Here is a 20423-nt window from a genome sequence, read left to right on the forward strand (position 1 = left end):
GCTCTTTCACCTCCATTTCTCTCTTCATTGTATTTACTTCATGGCCTCATGCTCCCAAGGGGGCCAAGGGGAAAAAGTCAAGTAAGTTTAGTAAATTTAATTTTCTTCCTCCTTTATTCATCGTCCTGTTTTCCTGTCATGTAGTTCATGACGAAGAGTCCAAACAAGCGTCTGGGCTGTGTGATCACCCAGGGCTTGGAGGAGGCCATCAAGGTGCATCCCTTCTTCAAGGAGATGGACTGGGTTTTGCTGGAGCAGAAGAGGGTCAAACCACCCTTCAAACCGCGCATTGTGAGTATCACCACACATAGCCCAGACAATGTAGGGTGAAGTTGCCTGTAGATGCTGATCTTGGTTCAGTTTAGCATTATCCACACGAATGGTCAAGGTTAGGATTGGGGCAGGGGAAACCGATCCTAGATCTGCACCTAGGGTAGACTTCACCCCGGAGTGTGTCTGAGGTCTTAGGCAACATATCATGCTGTAGGTTTTAGGGCCCCTAATGTTCCACCTTCACCATTATTAACCTCTAACCTTCAGCATCCTAAATATCACCAAAGCTTCAATCTTAATAGTATGTTGAGAACTCTGGAACCTAGTTTTATTTAACCTTCATATAACATGACCAGGAACAACTCCTGGGCTCTGGTATAGTTATGTGGTTAGGACTTTGCTGATAGCTACTTTATTGAGGGAAAATGTACTTAATATGACTTAGATACACTATATAACACAAGTATGTGGACACCTCTTCAAATTAGTGGATTCAGCTATTTCATTCACAGCAGTCGCTGACAGGTCTATAAAATTGAGAACACAGCCATGCAATCTCCATAGACATACATTGGCAGTAGAATGGCCTTACTGGAGAGCTCAGTTTCTTTCAATGTGGCACCGTCAAAGTATGTCACCTTTCCAACAAGTCAGTCTGTCAAATTTCTGCCTTGCTAGAGCTGCTCTGGTCAACTGTAAGTGCTGTTATTGTGAAGTGGAAACGTCAAGGAGCAACAACAGCTCAGCCGCGAATTGGTAGGCCACACAAGCTCACAGAACAAGACAGGTGAGTGCTGAAGCACGAAAGCCTTCCCAGAAGAGTGGAGGCTGTTGTAGCAGTAAAGGGGGGACCAACTCCATATTAATGCCCATGAGTTTGTTATGAGATGTTCGACGAGCAGGTGTCCACATACTTTTGGTCATGTAGTGTATGTGGTTGTCCCATCTAACTATCTGAAGAATGCACTAACTGTAAGTCGCTCTGGATAAGAGTGTAAGCTGAATGACACAAATGTAAATGTACTGTATAGCTAGATACCTGCTGGGCATGGGGTACTATGAAATACCTAATGGAGTGTGAGGGGAAGGGGTATGTCCTGTTTCCATTCACACAGAGAGGGGACAATGAGCACCTCAACGAATCACACAACGTGATCACTCCATCCAAATCTATATGTTAATCAGCCTTGTTTTATCATTACTTTATCAAATAAGGTCTAATTATTTGGCAGTCATCATCCTGTACCATCTGACTCTCATGCTCTTTCCTTCCTTCCTTCCTTCCTTCCTTCCTTCCTTCCTTCCTTCCTTCCTTCCTTCCTTCCTTCCTTCCTTCCTTCCTTCCTTCCTTCCTGCTCCTGCTCCTGTACAGAAAACCAAAAGGGACGTGAACAACTTTGACCAGGACTTCACTCGCGAGGAGCCTGTCCTCACCCCTGTAGAAGACGCCATTATTAAGCAGATCAACCAAGACGAGTTCAAGGGTTTCTCCTACTTTGGAGGGGAATAGACTCTGTCCTCACCCCTGTAGAAGACGCCATTATTAAGCAGATTAACCAAGATGAGTTCAAGGGTTTCTCCTACTTTGGAGGGGAGGAGAATCTGTCCTAAGGCCTGCACACACACCAACACACACACACACACAAACAAACACGTATAGACACACATACATGCAGGAACACTGACATACACACGAATTTAAGAACACACATACAAACATACATACATACATACATGCATACCCATGTATTTTCTCCCATACAGAATTATAAAATACACACAGAGTAAATTATTACTTTCACACACTCATATAAAACTCCGGCCATTAGGGCCACAGATTAGTACCAACTTCAAAACCTAAACCAGACCATCTACAGCGCTCTACCAGTATCTGTCTGTACGTATGTCTGTATGTCCATCAGTGCATGCTTTCTAAGTTACAAACCAATGTAATTCAAGAGTAGGTCAGATAGGAAGCCCATCTGCTTTATTATCAAGGTCCTATTGGCTGGTCCAGATCAGAGTGGTGGATCAAACCACACTCTTTGTGGTGGAGGGTGGCCCTAGGATTGGCCCCCTGACACTGAATATAGCCTGGCCCTTGCCCCACTGGCCCGGGCTGATAACAGTGATGAAAGCTCCTCACAGTCCTGCCACAGATTGTCACAAGGCCCTTTCCAGTGGACTATGAAATGTACAGGGAATGTTTGTGTGACGGTGTCAACTTTTTGTCTATACAAGGATTTAAAGGTCAGGGGTTATGTGTGCTTTGGGCAGGGGTCTTGTTCGACATGGTCTCCTTACAATAGGTCAGACTTTCAACTGTTTCGTCAACCATCCTAGTTCCTCAGTGAGTATATGATACTGAAATAATTATGTTATTATATGAATCTGTAATTTCTTAAGCTGTCCTGTACATTTCTCATTGTACTAGAATGTCCTCCTTCTCTGCCATGTTTAAACTGGATGTACTAGAATGTCCTCCTTCTCTGCCATGTTTAAACTGGATGTACTAGAATGTCCTCCTTCTCTGCCATGTTTAAACTGGATGTACTAGAATGTCCTCCACCTCTGCCATGTTTAAACTGGATGTACTAGAATGTCCTCCTCCTCTGCCATGTTTAAACTGGATGTACTAGAATGTCCTCCTCTGCCATGTTTAAATGCAACAAAAAAACGAATCCATAGAACCAATGATTGTATTTAAAAAAGCTAAAACCAATTGGTTCACAGTGTCAATAAAAAAGAGAAGCCTGTTTCAAAGTTTCCTCAAGATCAAAACGACGGCAGAATTAGAACAAGTCCATGTACAGTACATCAAATGCCCATTGTGTGTAGCTGCAGATCAGTTACATATTGTAGATATGCCCACAGTGTTATGGTAGTCTAGCTTCATGTATTCCAAATGAATGTCATGGGTTTCAATGTGGACAAATGTGCTTGAATGCATGAGTGATGGTGGGGATGCAACTGAATGTATCGGGTCTGTTTGTGTGTGTGTGTGTGTGCATGTGCGTGTGCGTGTGTGTGTGTCAGTAAGTATACTGCACGTACGCTAGTTTGTGTGAGTCTGTTTGTGCGTGTGCGACATACGCAATGGGTTCATGAGAAGGGCCCTCTTGAAGATTTAACATTTCATTGTGTCTGTTTTATTTCGTTGTGTTTTATTTCATTGTGTGTTTTATTTCATTGTGTGTTTTATTTCATTGTGTGTTTAATTTCATTGTGTGTTTTATTTTATTGTGTGTTTTATTTTATTGTGTGTTTTGTTTCATTGTGTGTTTAATTTCATTTTGTGTGTTTTATTTCATTGTGTCTGTTTTATTTCATTGTGTGTTTAATTTCATTTTGTGTGTTTTATTTCATTGTGTCTGTTTTATTTCATTGTGTGTTTTATTTTATTGTGTGTTTTATTTCATTGTGTGTTTAATTTCATTTTGTGTGTTTTATTTCATTGTGTCTGTTTTATTTCATTGTGTGTTTTATTTCATTGTGTGTTTTATTTTATTGTGTGTTTTATTTGTCGTGATTTTACTGGATTGTCTTGTTGCTCAGTGTCTGAAATCCTGGATTTCCCTGCTATGCAACAAGACTCACAATCATGTGAGGGAAGGCATCACCAGATAGCCATGTCTTTCCCTCTGTACAGACCACCTTGCATATAGAAGCCTGTGGACTTCTTGGAGAAATAGAGGTATCATCTATTGCATGGTTATGCATATGATGTTATTGTGTATTACTAGAATATGAAAAAGTGACAATGTCCATGTGCAATATTCTATGTCTGTCTGTCTGTTTTTGGTTTCCTTTGCTTTCTTGCCAGGTGTCTTCGCTGTTCATCCTCCCACTGACTCTTTGCTGTTGTTCTGTATGGTTTTGACAGTGTATGCATGGCTGTTTTCATTTGCCTGTCGTTAACCCCATTGATAGCCATGTCTATGTGCTTCCTTCAGAGTGTTCCATCAAACCACCTCATCACCCCTCTCCCTGCCCTCTCTCAACTCTTTTGAAGAAAGGTTGACATTTCCTATAGCATATCTCTTTAAAAATGTCAACATTTTCTATAGCATACTTCTTTAAAAAGGTCAACATTTCCTGTAGCATATCTCTTTAAAAAAGGTCAACATTTCCTACAGCATCTCTTTTTAAATAAGGTCAACATTTCCTGTAGCATATCTCTTTAAAAAAAGGTCAACATTTCCTATAGCATATCTCTTTAAAAAAAGATCAACATTTCCTATAGCATATCTTTTTAAAAAGTCAACATTTCCTGTAGCATCTCTTTAAAAAAGGTCAACATTTCCTACAGCATCTCTTTTTAAATAAGGTCAACATTTCCTGTAGCATATCTCTTTAAAAAAAGGTCAACATTTCCTGTAGCATATCTCTTTAAAAAAAGGTCAACATTTCCTGTAGCATATCTCTTTAAAAAAAGGTCAACATTTCCTATAGCATATCTCTTTTAAAAAAGGTCAACATTTCCTATAGCATATCTCTTTTAAAAAAGGTCAACATTTCCTATAGCATATCTCTTTAAAAAAAGGTCAACATTTCCTATAGCATATCTCTTTAAAAAGTAAACATTTCATGTAGCATATCTCTTTAAAAAGTCAACATTTCCTGTAGCATATCTCTTTAAAAAAGGTCAACATTTCCTACAGCATCTCTTTTTAAATAAGGTCAACATTTCCTATAGCATATCTCTTTAAAAAAAAGGTCAACATTTCCTATAGCATATCTCTTTTAAAAAAGGTCCACATTTCCTGTAGCATATCTCTTTAAAAAGTCAACATTTCCTATAGCATATCTCTTTAGAACATTAATATTACCAAAGGTAGTGAATCTATTGGATTCATGAAGCTTATAGAAACCATCGACCTTCTTATTGCATTCAAGCCAAATAACTCTCTGGCCAAGATACTGTATGTGATATTGTAAGCCTACACCAAATCAAGGTAAAGTCAAATCTACTGTCATATTCTGTCAGTAGAACACAAAAAGAACAATGTTGGTTTGTTATGATATTGCAAGTTGTACATTCCATTTTAGAGTAGAAACTTGAAAGTAACTTTCAAATGTTGGATTCATAACAGTAGGACTATTTGCAATTGAAGAGGTAGTGTAGTAGTGATAGTATGACTACTGTAGAAGTAGCAGTAGCAGTTGTTATTGTAGTAGTAGTAGTAGTAGTTATTGTAGTATTATTAGTAGCATGTATAACAGTGCTAGTGCTAGTAGTAGCTACTATGCTATGGGGAGCAGGAGTAACTGTAGCAACAGTGGTTGTAGCAGCGTTAATAGGTGACGGTATCATGGAATCAACTGTCAAAGCAATACTGATGCCCCTGCCCCACACACACCACTGCATGAAGGCCGCTCATACACCCAAAGCAATACTGATGCCCCTGCCCCACACACACCACTGCATGAAGGCAGCTCATACACCCAAAGCAACCACACCTTTGACACAGCTGCACCTATGTCAATTAATCACATGACCCCCAACATGAGAACAGTGTTAAAGAGAGGACATTTGTGTTTTGTTTTGTAAGATGGCAGACTCACGTCCTACTCCGACCCATACGGACGGTGTCCCTAGAGGTCCAAAATGCTCCATGCCAAATCCTTAACTCCAACTTTCTATGGTCCTTCTTTTATTGTGTACTTTTTAAACTGTTTGTAAAGGAAGAAAAAAAACTCATAGGAAACTAATTTGTCTGTTGTAAGGTCAGTGAAGCAGATGAATGAGTACAATGTACATTGTTGAAGAAGTACGTCTGGCGGAATATTATGTGTTTGTTACATACAGTAGAATAAAAGACACAGCGGTGGGCCACATGCATTATATTACTGTATGTACCTCTGTACATGTAGGGTTTCCTAATGGAGACTACTTCTGTAATAAAAGCATGCTCATTTAAGAATATCTATTGGAATGTCTTTTTAATCCAGGACGACACTTATTCTGGGTCTGGGAATCTGGACAATAGTATTGGATTTCTGGTTTCTGTATTGTGAAGCTTTCTATGTACAGTTTGTCACCTGGCTGTTTTATTTTGAAGTCCTTTGGCATTCATTACTGTATGTAATTGTAAGCATTTTGGCTGTGTGCCAAAAGGATGTGAATGTGTACTGTTGGTTTTTGGAACTTATTAAATATAATGATGTCAAATTAAAGAGTGGATTTGCTTGTTTTAGGGCTAATTTCTGTTCAGTGATAATAAAAATGTATGCAAAAGAGACCCAGGTCTCAATGGGACTCTCTGCTAAAATAAAGGTCAAAAAGCTCTCTATGAAACACTGTTTACATTGCCAGATTGGGTTGAGTGTATATAGAATACTGTACAGTGTCCATAAGTGACCACTGTTGGAATGTACTCTGAGATACACATGGTTAAAATGATAACACGATGTGCCATTAATCATTGACTGATGTTGCCACATTTGGGTATTCTTCCCTTTCAATGCAAATGTTTCCTTCCACACTAGTGTCATGGAAACTGAATATTTAGACCAGGGATGGGCAACTTTGATGGGGGTGGGGGCCACAATAAAACAGAACTCATGAGAGGCCGCAGTTGTTCATGGGTCTGCGTACCCACATCCAAAGTTGTGAAGTTAATTTCATGCAATTCTACTCATTTTGCCATGGGGCGAAGAGAAATGTTGGCAGTTTTTAACATGAAAAACTGATGATCAATGGACCCCAGCCTGGTTGCTTACTACAAGTTTTGATAGCTGCGGTTAGACTAATTTACCAATCTAAAAATGGGCTAATTGAGTGACTGGTAATGCAAAACCACATTTTGAAGTTGCACCTTGTGTATTCTATTATTCTAACTCTCAACAGTAAGCTGAGACTCCTTTACCAAACAGCACCTTCTATCTACATTGATCTACTGTTCTGTATCCTAGCATCGCTTCCCTTCCTTCTTTTTTATACAATATTCAGCAAATATGTTTGAGAAGGATGGCAGTTTATATATTAGTAATAATGGTTCACAGTGACCTAACAAATTTTCACATTTTAGTAATTTAGCAGACACTCTTATCCACAGCAATTTATAGGGGCAATTAGGGTTAAGTGCCTTGCTCAAGGGCCTATCAACAGATTTTTCATTAGTCAGCTCAGTGATTTGAACTAGTGACCTTTTGGTTACTGGCCCAACACTCTTAACCGATAGGCTACCTACTGCCCTCATCTCAGTGAACCTTCAGTTTACTTGTTTAATCCTTGAGGTGAATCATTTGAATCACAAAGCTGTTTAGACAGGCAGCCCAATTCTGATATTTTCGATACTTTTGACCAATCAGATGCCTGTGCAGCCCATTAACAGCCTGAAGAAAGGTGAAACGTCACAGCAGCTGACGTTTTTATCAATACATTTCAGTCGATTGGAATAGATGAGTGTCACAGGGTTGATGTTTTTCTTGTTTATCTCATTTTCTGTCTGTCTCTCTCCCTTCCCCTCTTTCACCCTCTCCCCCTTCCACCCCCCACTCCCATCCTCTCCCCAACCTCCTCCAACCCCTCCACCCTTTCACACCCTCTCCGTCACTCTCTCCCCTCTCCCTCTCCCCCCTCCTTCTCCCATTCTCTCTTCCTTCTACTTTCCCTCCCACTCCTCTCAGCTCTCCCCCTTGCCCTCCTATCTCCCCCTTCTCTCTCTCCCTCCTTTTTTCCCTGCCTCCCGCTCCCTCTCCCTCCTCTCTTTCCCTTCTCTCTCCCACCTCTGTCTGTCTGTTGACTCTCTCTCTCCCTCCTCTCTCCCATACAATATATTTTACAGTATGTTTTGCTCATCAGTTATGGACAAGACTGTATGTATATCACATCTGAAATGTCAAAATAAATAAAAAATAAACATCTTCCTCAACATTTCGGAATGGGTAAACAGGCAATGTTATCTCAGCCATTGACTAAAACAGTTATTTCTTCAGGAAATTATTTTTTAGTAGAACCATATTTAAAGACAGCAGAGACTAGTGTGGACTTTGAATGTCCCAACTGGCCCCAACTGGCCCCAACTGGCTGGCATTTATGACAGGCATGTGTTTTTCTGTTTCCATCACTATACTAGCACATAAACAAATAAAATGATCGGAGGATGACATACTTATCTGCACAATGCAAGGCCAATAAGTTAATCACTGACATGTACCTACACAACAGAATGTACAGGGCAAGTCGACTCAAAGGTGTAGACCTACCAGTGACAGTATAAAACTTCGAAACAATCAGTGTAGGGGGTTGGGTTATTTAAGGCGGTTCTACACAGCATTTTCACCAATCACTGGTCAGATTGACTGAGCGACTGTCATCGGTCCAGCTGAGGGTAAGAGAGAGAGAGTACGGTGGAACGGGAATAGAAGTTTGAGCAGACTAAGGAAACTTTGACGGCAGACCCGACATTATCCAACTTGTGAATTATTTGTAGGCTAAACCCTGTGTATTGTACCTTTTGTTAATCGGTGAATAAATAGGCTGTACAATCCTTGGCAGTGTTCTGAGACTGTACAGCTGCCAACTGCTTCTGAAGGACAACTTGTTTATGAAATGGACTGTGCGTAAAGAGCATTACATTTTCTCAATTTGACTTTCAATAAGTTTCACTGTGTGCGTCTTATGTTGCTTTAAAATTGTTGAGAAAGTGGACTGAGTCGGACTTTCGGGGAAATTCCAATTGTTACTAAACTTTGCAAAAGAAAACATGACTGCCGATAAGGACAAGAAAAGGTAATGTCGATTTTTGAAATATTTCCTGTTTGGCTTATTTATTCTTATGTTAATACATTATGTTAGAAAGTATAATGTAAAACCTACAATCAACACGTTAAAGTGTAGGACTATTAAACTATTGTCCTCGTGAACTATGAGTGACATTTCGCAGAAAATTCGCAGAACGGACACCTGCTGCGCTATAATAAAAGCGCACTGTGCGTAACGTGGTAGCCTACAGGCACGCTGCTTGACCATTTTAAAGCGCTGCTTGACCATTTTGAAGCGCTGCGGTCTAGTTCACTACAGTGCAAACTTAGCAGTCATAAACGGTGTCACGGTTGTGGGGGTAATTTTAGATGGTGGTGAATATGTAGCATTATCCATCTTCTGCAACTCTTTTTTATTTATTTTTATTTTTTAAATATTTTTTTTACATGAAATGAAATAGAAGAATATAATAGTAACCATCACCCATTTTTCATATTGTATTGACCATGGTGTAGATTCCACTGTTTAAAGCCTGCGTGATCAATTAGGCAAGGTCGACAAATGCTGTTGATTGATTAAACATTGATAAAACATTTGTGTTTTATTTAAGGACCTCACTTTTTGTTTATATTGCAGGCTATTAGCCTATGTTGTATACATAATTGATCATGATAATGGTATTAAACATATTCTACTTAGTAAAAAAGATAAAACATGTCTTTTCACAATCACAAGAAAAATGTCAGTGCTGAAAAGATTTACTGAGGGTACGTGCTCTGTTCTGGCTGTGAAATGAAATAAACATGTATGCATTTCTCTTTGCATGCTGCTCCTTTCTCCATCTTCAAATGAAACAGACACTTTCTGTGACCTCTTGTATTTTAGAGTGTGTTAAGTGTGTAGGGCTCATGAAGGGTTGGAAAAACAGCAACTGTTAAACAGACGTAGCACACATTATTTGCTTAACAGAACGTCTCAAACACTCAACCAATAATAAATATACAGTCCCTCGAGTGGTGAACCGCTAAGGGGAGAGTTTCGTCATCTATAAGAGGGTTTCAGAAGATTCATAGAAACACAGAACTCCTGTAACCTCGACTTTAATCTCAGACCTCAGAGCAAAACTAAATATTAACCCTCGTGACCTCTTCATATGAAGAGAACAGACTAAAACATTCCTTTAACCACAAATATTACCACACACTACTTAGCCTGTAGTTCTGAGGTTGACAGTAGAGCCCTTCTCACAGCACACTGTCCCTCAGCCTGTGGCACTGGAAACTGGATAACTGTTCACCAGCGTCAGTTTACTCTGCCCACAGCTCAGTGTCTTCAAAAATATATTTAAAATCTTTGAATTCTTAACTCCTTGATATCTCGTCTGGCTCCCTAGTAGAAGACAGTGGATTTGTGCATCCTTTAGTTTTGGAGTGTTATCTGTATTGGGTGCTCTTTCAGTAATATGGTTAGATGGAGACACCATAGCCCCCTGAGGAGAGCACTGTGAGAGTCTAGTGATGAGACGAGCGCCTCTCGGTTTGCTTTCTCAGACACACACTTATACAACACAGAGAAGGAGTTTCCGTTAGCCATAACTTATACAACACAGAGAAGGAGTTCCCGTTAGCCATAACTTATACAACACAGAGAAGGTGTTCTCGTTAGCCATAACTTATACAACACAGAGGAGTTCCCGTTAGCCATAATTCATACAACACAGAGAAGGAGTTCCCGTTAGCCATAACTTAAACAACGGAGAGAAGGAGTTCCCGTTAGCCATAACTTATACAACACAGAGAAGTAGTTCCCGTTAGCCATAACTTAAACAACGGAGAGAAGGAGTTTGCGTTAGCCATAACTTATACAACACAGAGGAGTTCCCGTTAGCCATAACTTATGCAACACAGAGAAGGAGTTCCCGTTAGCCATAACTTATACAACACAGAGAAGGAGTTCCTGTTAGCCATAACTTATACAACACAGGAGACATGGTGGTCATCTTAGAGTATACTATTATTTTTTTTACCTTTATTTAACTAGGCAAGTCAATTAAGAACCAATTTTTATTTACAATGATGGACTAGGAAGTGTGTGTGTGTGTGTGTGAAATGTCTAGTCTTTATTGCACTGTCAATGGGGTGAATCATTGCTTCTGGCCTGGCTTGCACAGCAATGTTTATTTGAGCAGTGATATTGCATACTCAGTTTTATGGACCATGTGTTATTGTGAGAGGATCCACTTACAGGATTGTTTGATGTGTTTATTTACTTACTGTTCTCATATGCCTGTACAATAACACTTTACAAGCAGCGTGACAAATGTACTGCAAGCATCCACTTTCTTCCCTCATTCATTTATCACGCAAAGGATCTATCTATTCAAAATGTTTATTCTCATAGCTATCATTGTGTACTGTATTATAAAGCATTCTGGCTATCTACACCAGCCACTTTGTGCTGGTCTGTTTTGGTTTGTGGCTTTGGTGAGGTTACGTCACCTTTATTATGGGGTGCTCTCTACTCTCTCTTTCTCTGTGGCCTGTTCTGTGCTGGGTCCTCTAAGAGAGCCATTGGCCTGTTAGGGAGAAGAAAAGCCCTGCTCTGGCCAGAGCCCCTGTCAACTCATCCATTCAGCCCATTGGCCTGTTAGGGAGAAGAAAAGCCCTGCTCTGGCCAGAGCCCCTGCCAACTCATCCATTCAGCCTATTGGCCTGTTAGGGAGAAGAAAAGCCCTGCTCTGGCCAGAGCCCCTGTCAACTCATCCATTCAGCCCATTGGCCTGTTAGGGAGAAGAAAAGCCCTGCTCTGGCCAGAGCCCCTGCCAACTCATCCATTCAGCCCATTGGCCTGTTAGGGAGAAGAAAAGCCCTGCTCTGGCCAGAGCCCCTGTCAACTCCTCTATTCAGCCCATTGGCATGTTAGGGAGAAGAAAAGCCCTGCTCTGGTCAGAGCCCCTGTCAACTCATCCATTCAGCCCATTGGCCTGTTAGGGAGAAGAAAAGCCCTGCTCTGGCCAGAGCCCCTGTCAACTCATCCATTCAGCCCATTGGCCTCTTAGCGAGAAGAAAAGCCCTGCTCTGGTCAGAGCCCCTGTCAACTCAGCCATTCAGCCCACTGGCCTGTGGGGAAAGAGCTGGCACCATGCCCAATGCCTTGCCACAGCACGCTATCCAAACATTACCCAAACACTGACTTACCCCGCTCAACATTTCTCCTTTAGGCCATGGGATTTAGAGACATAAACCAAATTCACACTGAGAGACAGTAGGTGGTCCCACACCTCTGGAAGGTCTGTGGCTGTTTTACCTCAATTGTTTGTGGATCCTTTTCAAACTAGTGGAGCGAATGGGGAATTGTAGTGGTTTAGTTCCTACCATGAGTGTGAGGGATAGGCAGTATTGAATATGACTTGACATTGAGTGAGATGAGATGGCTGACTGGCAGTGAACAGAGAAACGAGAAGAGAGCTGAGAGAGAGCCAAGTGTGCCAGGTAAGTGCCCCTAGGAGACTCAGCACTCAAATGTTTATTTTATTTTACTCGGCAAGTTAGTTAAGAACAAATTTTTATTTTCAATGACAGCCTAGGAACAGTGGGATAACTGCCTTTTTCAGGGGCAGAACAACAGATTTTTCCATTGTCAGCTCAGGGATTTGATCTTGCAACCTTTCATTTACTCGTCCAACGCTCTAACCACTAGGCTACCTGCTTCCCCCAATGCTTAACTTTATACACACACACACGCGCACACACACACACTCAGTTTAGTTTCTCTTTCACAGTCATTTGGGTGGCAGGTAGACTAGCAGCTAAGGGCATTGGGCCAGTAATCAAAAGGTTGCTGGCTTTAATCCCCGAGCCGACTTGTTGAAAAATATGTTGATGTGCCCTTGAGCAAGGACATTAATCCTAATTGATCTTTTAAGTCACTCTGGGTGAGAACATTTGCTAATTGGCTGAAATGTCAAATTTGCTGGAGCTTTAAATGGCATGCTAGTAGCACAAAAACTGCCTTTGTATAAGACCACTGTGGGAGGTTTTGAGGGTTTTAAAGAGACAGAGAGAGAAACAGTCTTTCCCAGCTGTATGATGTCTTAAAACTGAAGTATGTCGTTTATTGTGACAAGTTCTCAGGAGGATCCATGAACGCAGGCTTCTGAACTCCCAGCCCCAACCCCTCTGGAGAAACCGCAGGGGGGAGAGGCAGAATCCTTGTTATGGTTTGGGAACCTTTCTTTCCTCCTCTCTCTCTCTCTCTCTCTCTCTCTCTCTCTCTCTCTCTCTCTCTCTCTCTCTCTCTCTCTCTCTCTCTCTCTCTCTCTCTCTCTCTCTCTCTCTCTCTCTCTCTCTCTCTCTCTCTCTCTCTCTCTCTCTCAAGCATGTAACGCAGATAATAAACAAGAGTGAAATAAACAGTAAAAATGAATTCTAAACATTACACTCACAGAAGTTCCAAAAGAATGAAGACATTTCAAATGTCATATTTTGTCTATATACAGTGTTGTACCGATGTGCAAATAGTTAAGGTACGAAAGGGAATATAAACTCAAATAAATATGGGTGGTATTTACAATGGTGTTTGTTCTTCACTGGTTGCACTTTTCTTGTTCCCTTTCCTTTTTCCTTAAATTTGGGTCAGTCACAGTGGTCAGGTATTCTGCCACTGTGTACTGACTGTCTTTTAGGACCAACTAGCATACTAGTTTTCTCAGTTTCTTTGTTAATTCTTTCCAATGTGTCAAGGGGTAACCTAGTGGTTAGAGCATTGGACTAGTAACCGGAAGGTTGCAAGTTCAAATCCCCGACCTGACAAGGTACAAATCTGTCGTTCTGCCCCTGAGCAGGCAGTTAACCCACTGTTCCTAGGCTGGTAATTTTAGGTGGTAATTTCTGGATTTTTATCATTAGCGGGCATATTTGGTGTTTTACGTTGTACACTGAGGATATTTTTGGTGTTTGTCCATTTTGTGAATTCTTGGTTGGTGAGAGGACCCCAGACCTCACAACCATAAAGGGCAATGGGTTCTATAACTGATTCAAGTATTTTTAGCCAGATCCAAATTCGTAATGTCGAATTGGTATGCTCCTTTTGATGGTATAGAAGGCCCTTCTTGCCTTGTCTCAGCTCATTCACAGCTTTGTGGAAGTTATCTGCTGCGCTGATATTTAGGCCAAGGTATGTATAGTTTTATTGTGTGCTCTAGGGCAACAGTGTCTAGATGGAATTTGTATTTGTGGTCCTGGCGACTGGACCTTTTTTAGAACACCATTATTTCTGTCTTACTTAGATTTACTCTCAGTGCACAAGTCTGACAGAATCTCTCAGAATCTCAGTCTCTCTCTCTCTCCCTCTCTCTTCCTCTCTCTCTCTCTCTCTCTCTCTCTCTCTCTCTGACTCACTTTCTTTGCCCCTCTCGGTCTCTCTCTTTCTCTTCAACTCCTTCTCTGCCTCTGCAGGGTGTTGTTGTAGACCTCCTTAAGAATACTGTCCCCTGGTCCATCCTGCTACGCAGACACCAACATTCCTCTTTCTCCAGCCAGCCTTACCGTAATGCCGTTCCTCATGTCAGCTGGCCCTAACCCAGCCCTCAGTCCCAGGCACATTCCCAACAGTCTCCCCCATTTCACCGGAGATATTAATACGGCTGTATATATCCACCATTGCCCCCATGTCTTTGAAGCTATGATTCATAAGGATCCTACGTCTTGGGCCCTTATGACAGACTATTTTATAACAGATGGTAGTCAGATCGAATGGGCAACTCCTAACAGATGGTAGTCAGATCGAATGGGCAACTCCTAACAGATGGTAGTCAGATCGAATGGGAATCTCCTTGGTCCAGACTGCAGGCTTTATAAGGCTATGCTAGTCTCATTAAGATGTTGAAGTGGCATGAGAGGAAAATGTGTGCATCAGGTTATGAACTTGAAGAGGTAGGGTAAGGGGGGAGTGGGGTGCAGGCCCTAATCGGAACAGGCTGGGCGTAATCCCATCATCCCTTTCAGTGAGTGTATCAGATCCATCAGCCACCTCGTCCATCTACCTTCCCCTGATTGAGAACAGCTTGTTGGGCTGCACTGAGCTGGGCTGGCTGCTGGATCAGAAGATCAGAGATTAGGATCAGAGATTAGCCCGGGCCGTATTGTTCGCTGTTTGTGTTTAGCGAGACGCCACTAAAGGAAGACAGACTGTAAGCATGGAAGGTATGTGTGTGTGTATGTGTGTGTTTGTGTTTGTGTGTGTGTGTGTGTGTGTGTGTCCTTGTGTGTGTTTGCATTTCCGAAGGAGGCCTATGGTCTGGTCAAACCAACTTTAAGGAAAGTACATTGTATTTTGATTAAATACAGATTTGCCTATTTTTGGACGAACATACCTAGAATGTCCCTGTAGAGTCCCTGTAGTGTCCCTGTAACTTCCCTGTATCGTCCCTGTAGTGTTCCTGCAACATCCCTGTATCGTTCCTGTAACTTCCCTGTTTCGTCCCTGTAGTGTTCCTGTAACATCCCTGTATGGTCCCTGTAGTGTTCCTGTAACGTCCCTGTAGAGTCCCTGTAACTTCCCTGTATCGTCCCTGTAGCGTTCCTGTAACATCCCTGTATCGTCCCTGTAGCGTTCCTGTAACTTCCCTGTATCGTCCCTGTAGTGTTCCTGTAACATCCCTGTATCGTCCCTGTAGAGTCCCTGTAACTCCCCTGTAGCGTCCCTGTAGCGTCCCTGTAACATTCCTGTATCGTCCCTGTAGCGTTCCTGTAACATCCCTGTATCGTCCCTGTAGTGTTCCTGTAACGTCCCTGTAGAGTCCCTGTAACTTCCCTGCATCGTCCCTGTAGTGTTCCTATAACATCCCTGTATCGTCCCTGTAGAGTCCCTGTAACTCCCCTGTATTGTCCCTATAGCGTTCCTGTAACATCCCTGTATCGTCCCTGTAGCGTTCCTGCAACATCCCTGTAACTTCCCTGTAGCGTTCCTGTAACTTCCCTGTAACATCCATGTAGCGTTCCTGTAACATCCCTGTATCGTCCCTGTAGTGTTCCTGTAACGTCCCTGTAGTGTTCCTGTAACATCCCTGTAGAGTCCCGGTAGAGACCCTGTAACTTCCCTGAAGAGTCCCTGTAACGTCCCTGTATCGTCCATGTAGCGTTCCTGTAACTTCCCTGTATCGTCCCTGTAGCGTTCCTGTAACTTCCCTGTATCATCCCTGTAGCGTTCCTGTAACTTCTCTGTATCGTCCCTGTAGCGTTCCTGTAACGTCCCTGTAGAGTCCCTGTAACTTCCCTGTAGCGTTCCTGTAACGTCCTTGTAGAGTCCCTGTAACTTCCCTGTAGTGTTCCTGTAACGTCCCTGTAGAGTCCCTGTAAATTCCCTGAAGAGTCCCTGTAACGTCCCTGTATCGTTCCTGTAGTGTTCCTGTAGCGTCCCTTTAGCGTTCCTGTAACTTCCCTGTATCGTCCCTGTAGCGTTCCTGTAACATCCCTGTATCGTCCCTGTAGCGTTCCTGTAACATCCCTGTATCGTCCCTGTAGTGTTCCTGTAACTTCCCTGTAACGTCCCTGTAGCGTTCCTGTAACATCCCTGTAGTGTCCCTGCAATGTTCCTGCAGCTTCGTAACGTCATTGTAACGTTCCTGTAGCGTCCCTGTAGCGTCCCAGTAACGTCCCAGTAACGTCCCTGTAGCGTCCCAGTAACGTCCCAGTAATATCCCTGTAGTGGCTTGTATCTATCCATCTGGTTCTTTGTCACTCTACTCACCTTGTTGGTCCTTCAGGGCAATTCTGGGATGGACTTTAACTTCTGTGTTTCCTAAGCATTGCTCTGTTTGTTTTGACAATAACCCTCTGACAGAAGAGGAGACTTGTGGAAAGATTCATTCCCATGTCAGAAAATGGCCGCCCTCAGGGTAGGTTGGAGTGTTAGGTTAGGTAGGTTTGAGCATTGTCTTTGACTGACAAGTTAATCATCCCCAAAGCCAACATCTACTTTGGCCAACTTTCCTTACAGTTCTCTTCTTCCAATGACTGGAACGAATTGCAAAAAATCACTGAAGTTGGAGATCTATAACTCCCTCACTAACTTTAAGCATCAGCTGTCATAGCAGCTTACTGATCGCTGCAGCTGTACACAGCCCACCTGTAAATAGTCCATCCAACCAACTACCTACCTCATCCCCATATTTGTTTTTGTTTTTCTGCTCTTTTGCACTCCAGTATTTCTACTTGCACATCCTCATCTGCACATATTTCACTCCAGTGTTAATTGCTAAATTGTAATTACTTCACCACTATGGCCTATTTATTGCCTTACCTCCTTACTTCATTTGCACACACTGCATAGAGATTTTTCTATTGTGTTATTGACTATACGTTTGTTTATCCCATGTGTTGTTGTGTTGTTGTTTTTGTCGCACTGCTTTGCTTTATCTTGACCAGGTCGCAGTTGTAATTGAGAACTTGTTCTCAACTGGCCTCCCTGGTTAAATAAAGGTGAGATAAAAAATAAATTAAATAAAAACAGGAAAAAGTGGAGCCTCATTATTGTAAGGTAGGCTGTCACTCACAGTGGCAATGGGGACGTTTTTTGATGCAGGTTTTGGTTTAAAAAGGTGGGAAATAAAGGCCAACATCCTAGTTACAGACTACAGCTTCAGGCTATGGGCTTTATGCTCTCACAAACATTCACCTTTCTGAATACCATCATGTGTTCGACCTTGACTGTGACCCTACACACCTCCCTGAAGTGTGTGTTGACCTTGGGGGTACCAAAAAGTATATGCTCTGTGATGTACATAACATTGACAGTCTGTCAACCAGGCTGTTCCTCATTTGGAAACTTTCCTACTGGTCCAAGACAATCTTATGACTGTAGCAGCAGTGCAACATGCTTACAGGTGTAGGGTCTTAATTTGATCACCCGGTTGCAGGAGAACTTTCCTGCAACTTGTTGTCTATTTGAAGTTTAAAAGGGCTTCTGAAGTTTGTAATTACCACTTTGAAATTTCAGACTTGATTTTCTCTCACGAAAAAGTAACCACCCCCTACAAAAATGTCTATGAATTATAATCCACATAACAATTCACATTATCCTGCTGTAGCAAACGGGCTCAAATTAGGATCCTACATCTGTATATCAAACTCTTGTATCACGCTAAACTCTTCATCTCAATATGTCAGACTTGTTTAGTCCTTTTTAATCCTCCTTAACAATGTGCCCGGGGCCTGGCGGCCTCGTGACCTGCCATACCTATGAGATTAAGTACCGTCAGCGTTAATGTCAGCTGATGTACAGAGCAGAATGTCAGGTATGCATTCTCTGCCAACGGGCCCTGAACTCACCCCTGAACTCATCCCCTGAACTCATCCCCTGAACTCATCACCTGAACTCGTCAGAATGCATGCTGCTTTTTCCTTTCCTGGTTCGTACGGCCTGTCCTTGTCTCACACTAAAAACTTAAAGGGAAAGATGTTGAACATGCTAAAGATCTTCATCCCATATCTGCACAGTCTATAGAACGATCATGCCTCAGTACATGAACCATCATTCTCTCTTTACCAGCTTCCTGCAGTTCTTGTGGAGGTTTACGACAGATGCACGGTAGCAGGGAAAGTGAATGGGAAACAATGGCTGACTAGATGGGCTGCACGGAGATCCACAGTGCTGAGCTGCAGATCTATTCAGACTAACTCATGTTACAGGAATGTGTGGGAATGGAGAACTCTGCATCGCTTCACTCGGTGCTAAATCAGGTAAACGCTAAGCTAGGGGTGAATATGTGTAAATGAAACAGCAGATGATATCAAAGGCAGCTCTGTCATTGGGACTGTTGGATCGTAATCTGGCAGAAAAAGTCCACTGTTTTCCTATATGTGTTTTCCTCGACATAATTCTCACAGTATCGTTGAACAGTCATGTGTCTTCGTAAGCTTGTTAAGCAAGGCTAGGTAGGCTTCTCGTGAAATGTCAAGTGATACACAGTTGGAGCAATTTAAACAAGATTAAATCAGTTCAACACTTTCCCCCCAATGAAAACTGTATCCAGTTAATGATGATGACTTTTAATACTGTGTCTGTCTCTGCATTGCACATTCTGATGACCCAGATAGTTCCTTGGAAATTGATGTACGTTTATGGTTTCCCACTGGTTCTGGGAACGGTTTCCCACTGGTTCTGATCGGTAAAACAGAATGTTTTTTAAACGTTCTGAGAGCGGAAGTGCCATTTATTTTCTGGGAACATACATTTTTAGGTTGCAGGGAGGTTCTGAGAACGTTTCACTATAGTTCCCTGAAAGATTTACTGGGAGATATTATTATTGTACTGAGAACGGTCCTTGGGACCCCAAGAGGTGGACGTTTTGTTTTTTGCCCTAGCACTACACAGCTGATTAAAATAGTAAAAGTTTGATGATGAGTTGATTATTTGAATCAGCTGTGTAGAGCTGGGGCAAAAACCAAAACATGCACCTCTTTGGTTTCACCGGACCGAGTTTGGGAAACATTGGGTTATTTTAAGGTTCAATTATTAAATAACATTCTGGGAACATGTTTCAATAAGACTTTTAATAACACTGTTAGCTTAGGTTAACTGTTTTGAACGCCAAGCATAGATCGGAAACATGGAAATTAATTTGCGTAGGCATTAATCATGCAAACACATTTATTTTTTATTGTGGCGCAGAGCCAGTGAGATTCAAACCTTTGATCTTCTGTTCTCTATCCATGGAATTAGTCCACTGCCCCACCAGAATGGAGCTAGTGTTCCATGTTTTTTTTAGCTATTCAAACAGACCCCATTTCAAAGGAAACCAGCACTCATTAAGATCAGGTGTGGCCAATTAGTGAGTGTGGCCAAAACACCTGAACACATTTAACAAGATAGAGGATAGAGAGTTTTGTTGACGCCGAAAGAAAAATGTACTGTATATGTTTTTAAATAACATTCTTAGAACGTTCTGTGAACATTAATAATGTTTTCTTGTGGTTTTTATGGAAAGTCTTCTTAATGTTTTGAGAACGTGACTTTGACTAGAACCATGAGGAAACCTACTGAAAATGTCATGCTGAATACTGAAATTCCCACAAGAACTTTGTTTCTTAACGTTCTCTGAAGGTTCTGAAAACACCATGAGGAAACAGAACGTCATGTGCTAGCTGGGTATCCTGCATCATTCCCAGAACTTTGTATGCAAAATAACCATAGGACAACCACATTTTCAACAAGCTCTAAGAAACATATGGTTCTCAGAACGTTATGTGGTAGCTGGGGATATTGCTTGTGTGGTCCTAGAAAAAGAGAGAGTGTGTGCATGCGGCCCTGGTCAAGGACAGGGGTTCGATCCAGGGGATTCCAGCCAGCAGAGGACTGGGATGGCAGCAGAGGCACACAGCTTATTTTAAGGAGGTTCATGCGATGCAGGACACTCAACCTTTCAAGATGTCACAAGGCA

General features: G+C 42.0%; 2 protein-coding genes across 3 annotated transcripts in view; both read left to right on the forward strand.

Annotated features, from left to right (window-relative positions):
• The window catches only part of LOC139381223 (protein kinase C epsilon type), a 262754-nt gene extending 259763 nt beyond the window's left edge, over positions 1-2991 (forward strand). Inside the window, exons 14-15 of the mRNA XM_071124683.1 lie at positions 145-291; positions 1646-2991. Of these exons, the coding sequence (XP_070980784.1) occupies positions 145-291; positions 1646-1783 (285 nt within the window). The 3' untranslated portion in view covers positions 1784-2991. The remainder of the gene's footprint in view (positions 1-144; positions 292-1645) is intronic.
• Positions 2992-8559: 5568 nt separating this feature from the next.
• Positions 8560-20423, forward strand: part of LOC139381387 (endothelial PAS domain-containing protein 1-like) — a 90607-nt gene continuing 78743 nt past the window's right edge. Inside the window, exon 1 of one of the 2 annotated variants that reach the window (XM_071124874.1) lies at positions 8560-9010. In XM_071124874.1, coding sequence (XP_070980975.1) covers positions 8985-9010 — 26 coding nt within the window. In that variant the 5' untranslated portion in view covers positions 8560-8984. The remainder of the gene's footprint in view (positions 9011-20423) is intronic. The other variant, XM_071124873.1, reaches the window with a different exon arrangement.

Source organism: Oncorhynchus clarkii, chromosome 23 (genome assembly GCF_045791955.1).
Source record: "Oncorhynchus clarkii lewisi isolate Uvic-CL-2024 chromosome 23, UVic_Ocla_1.0, whole genome shotgun sequence".
Taxonomy (NCBI): Eukaryota; Metazoa; Chordata; class Actinopteri; order Salmoniformes; family Salmonidae; genus Oncorhynchus; species Oncorhynchus clarkii.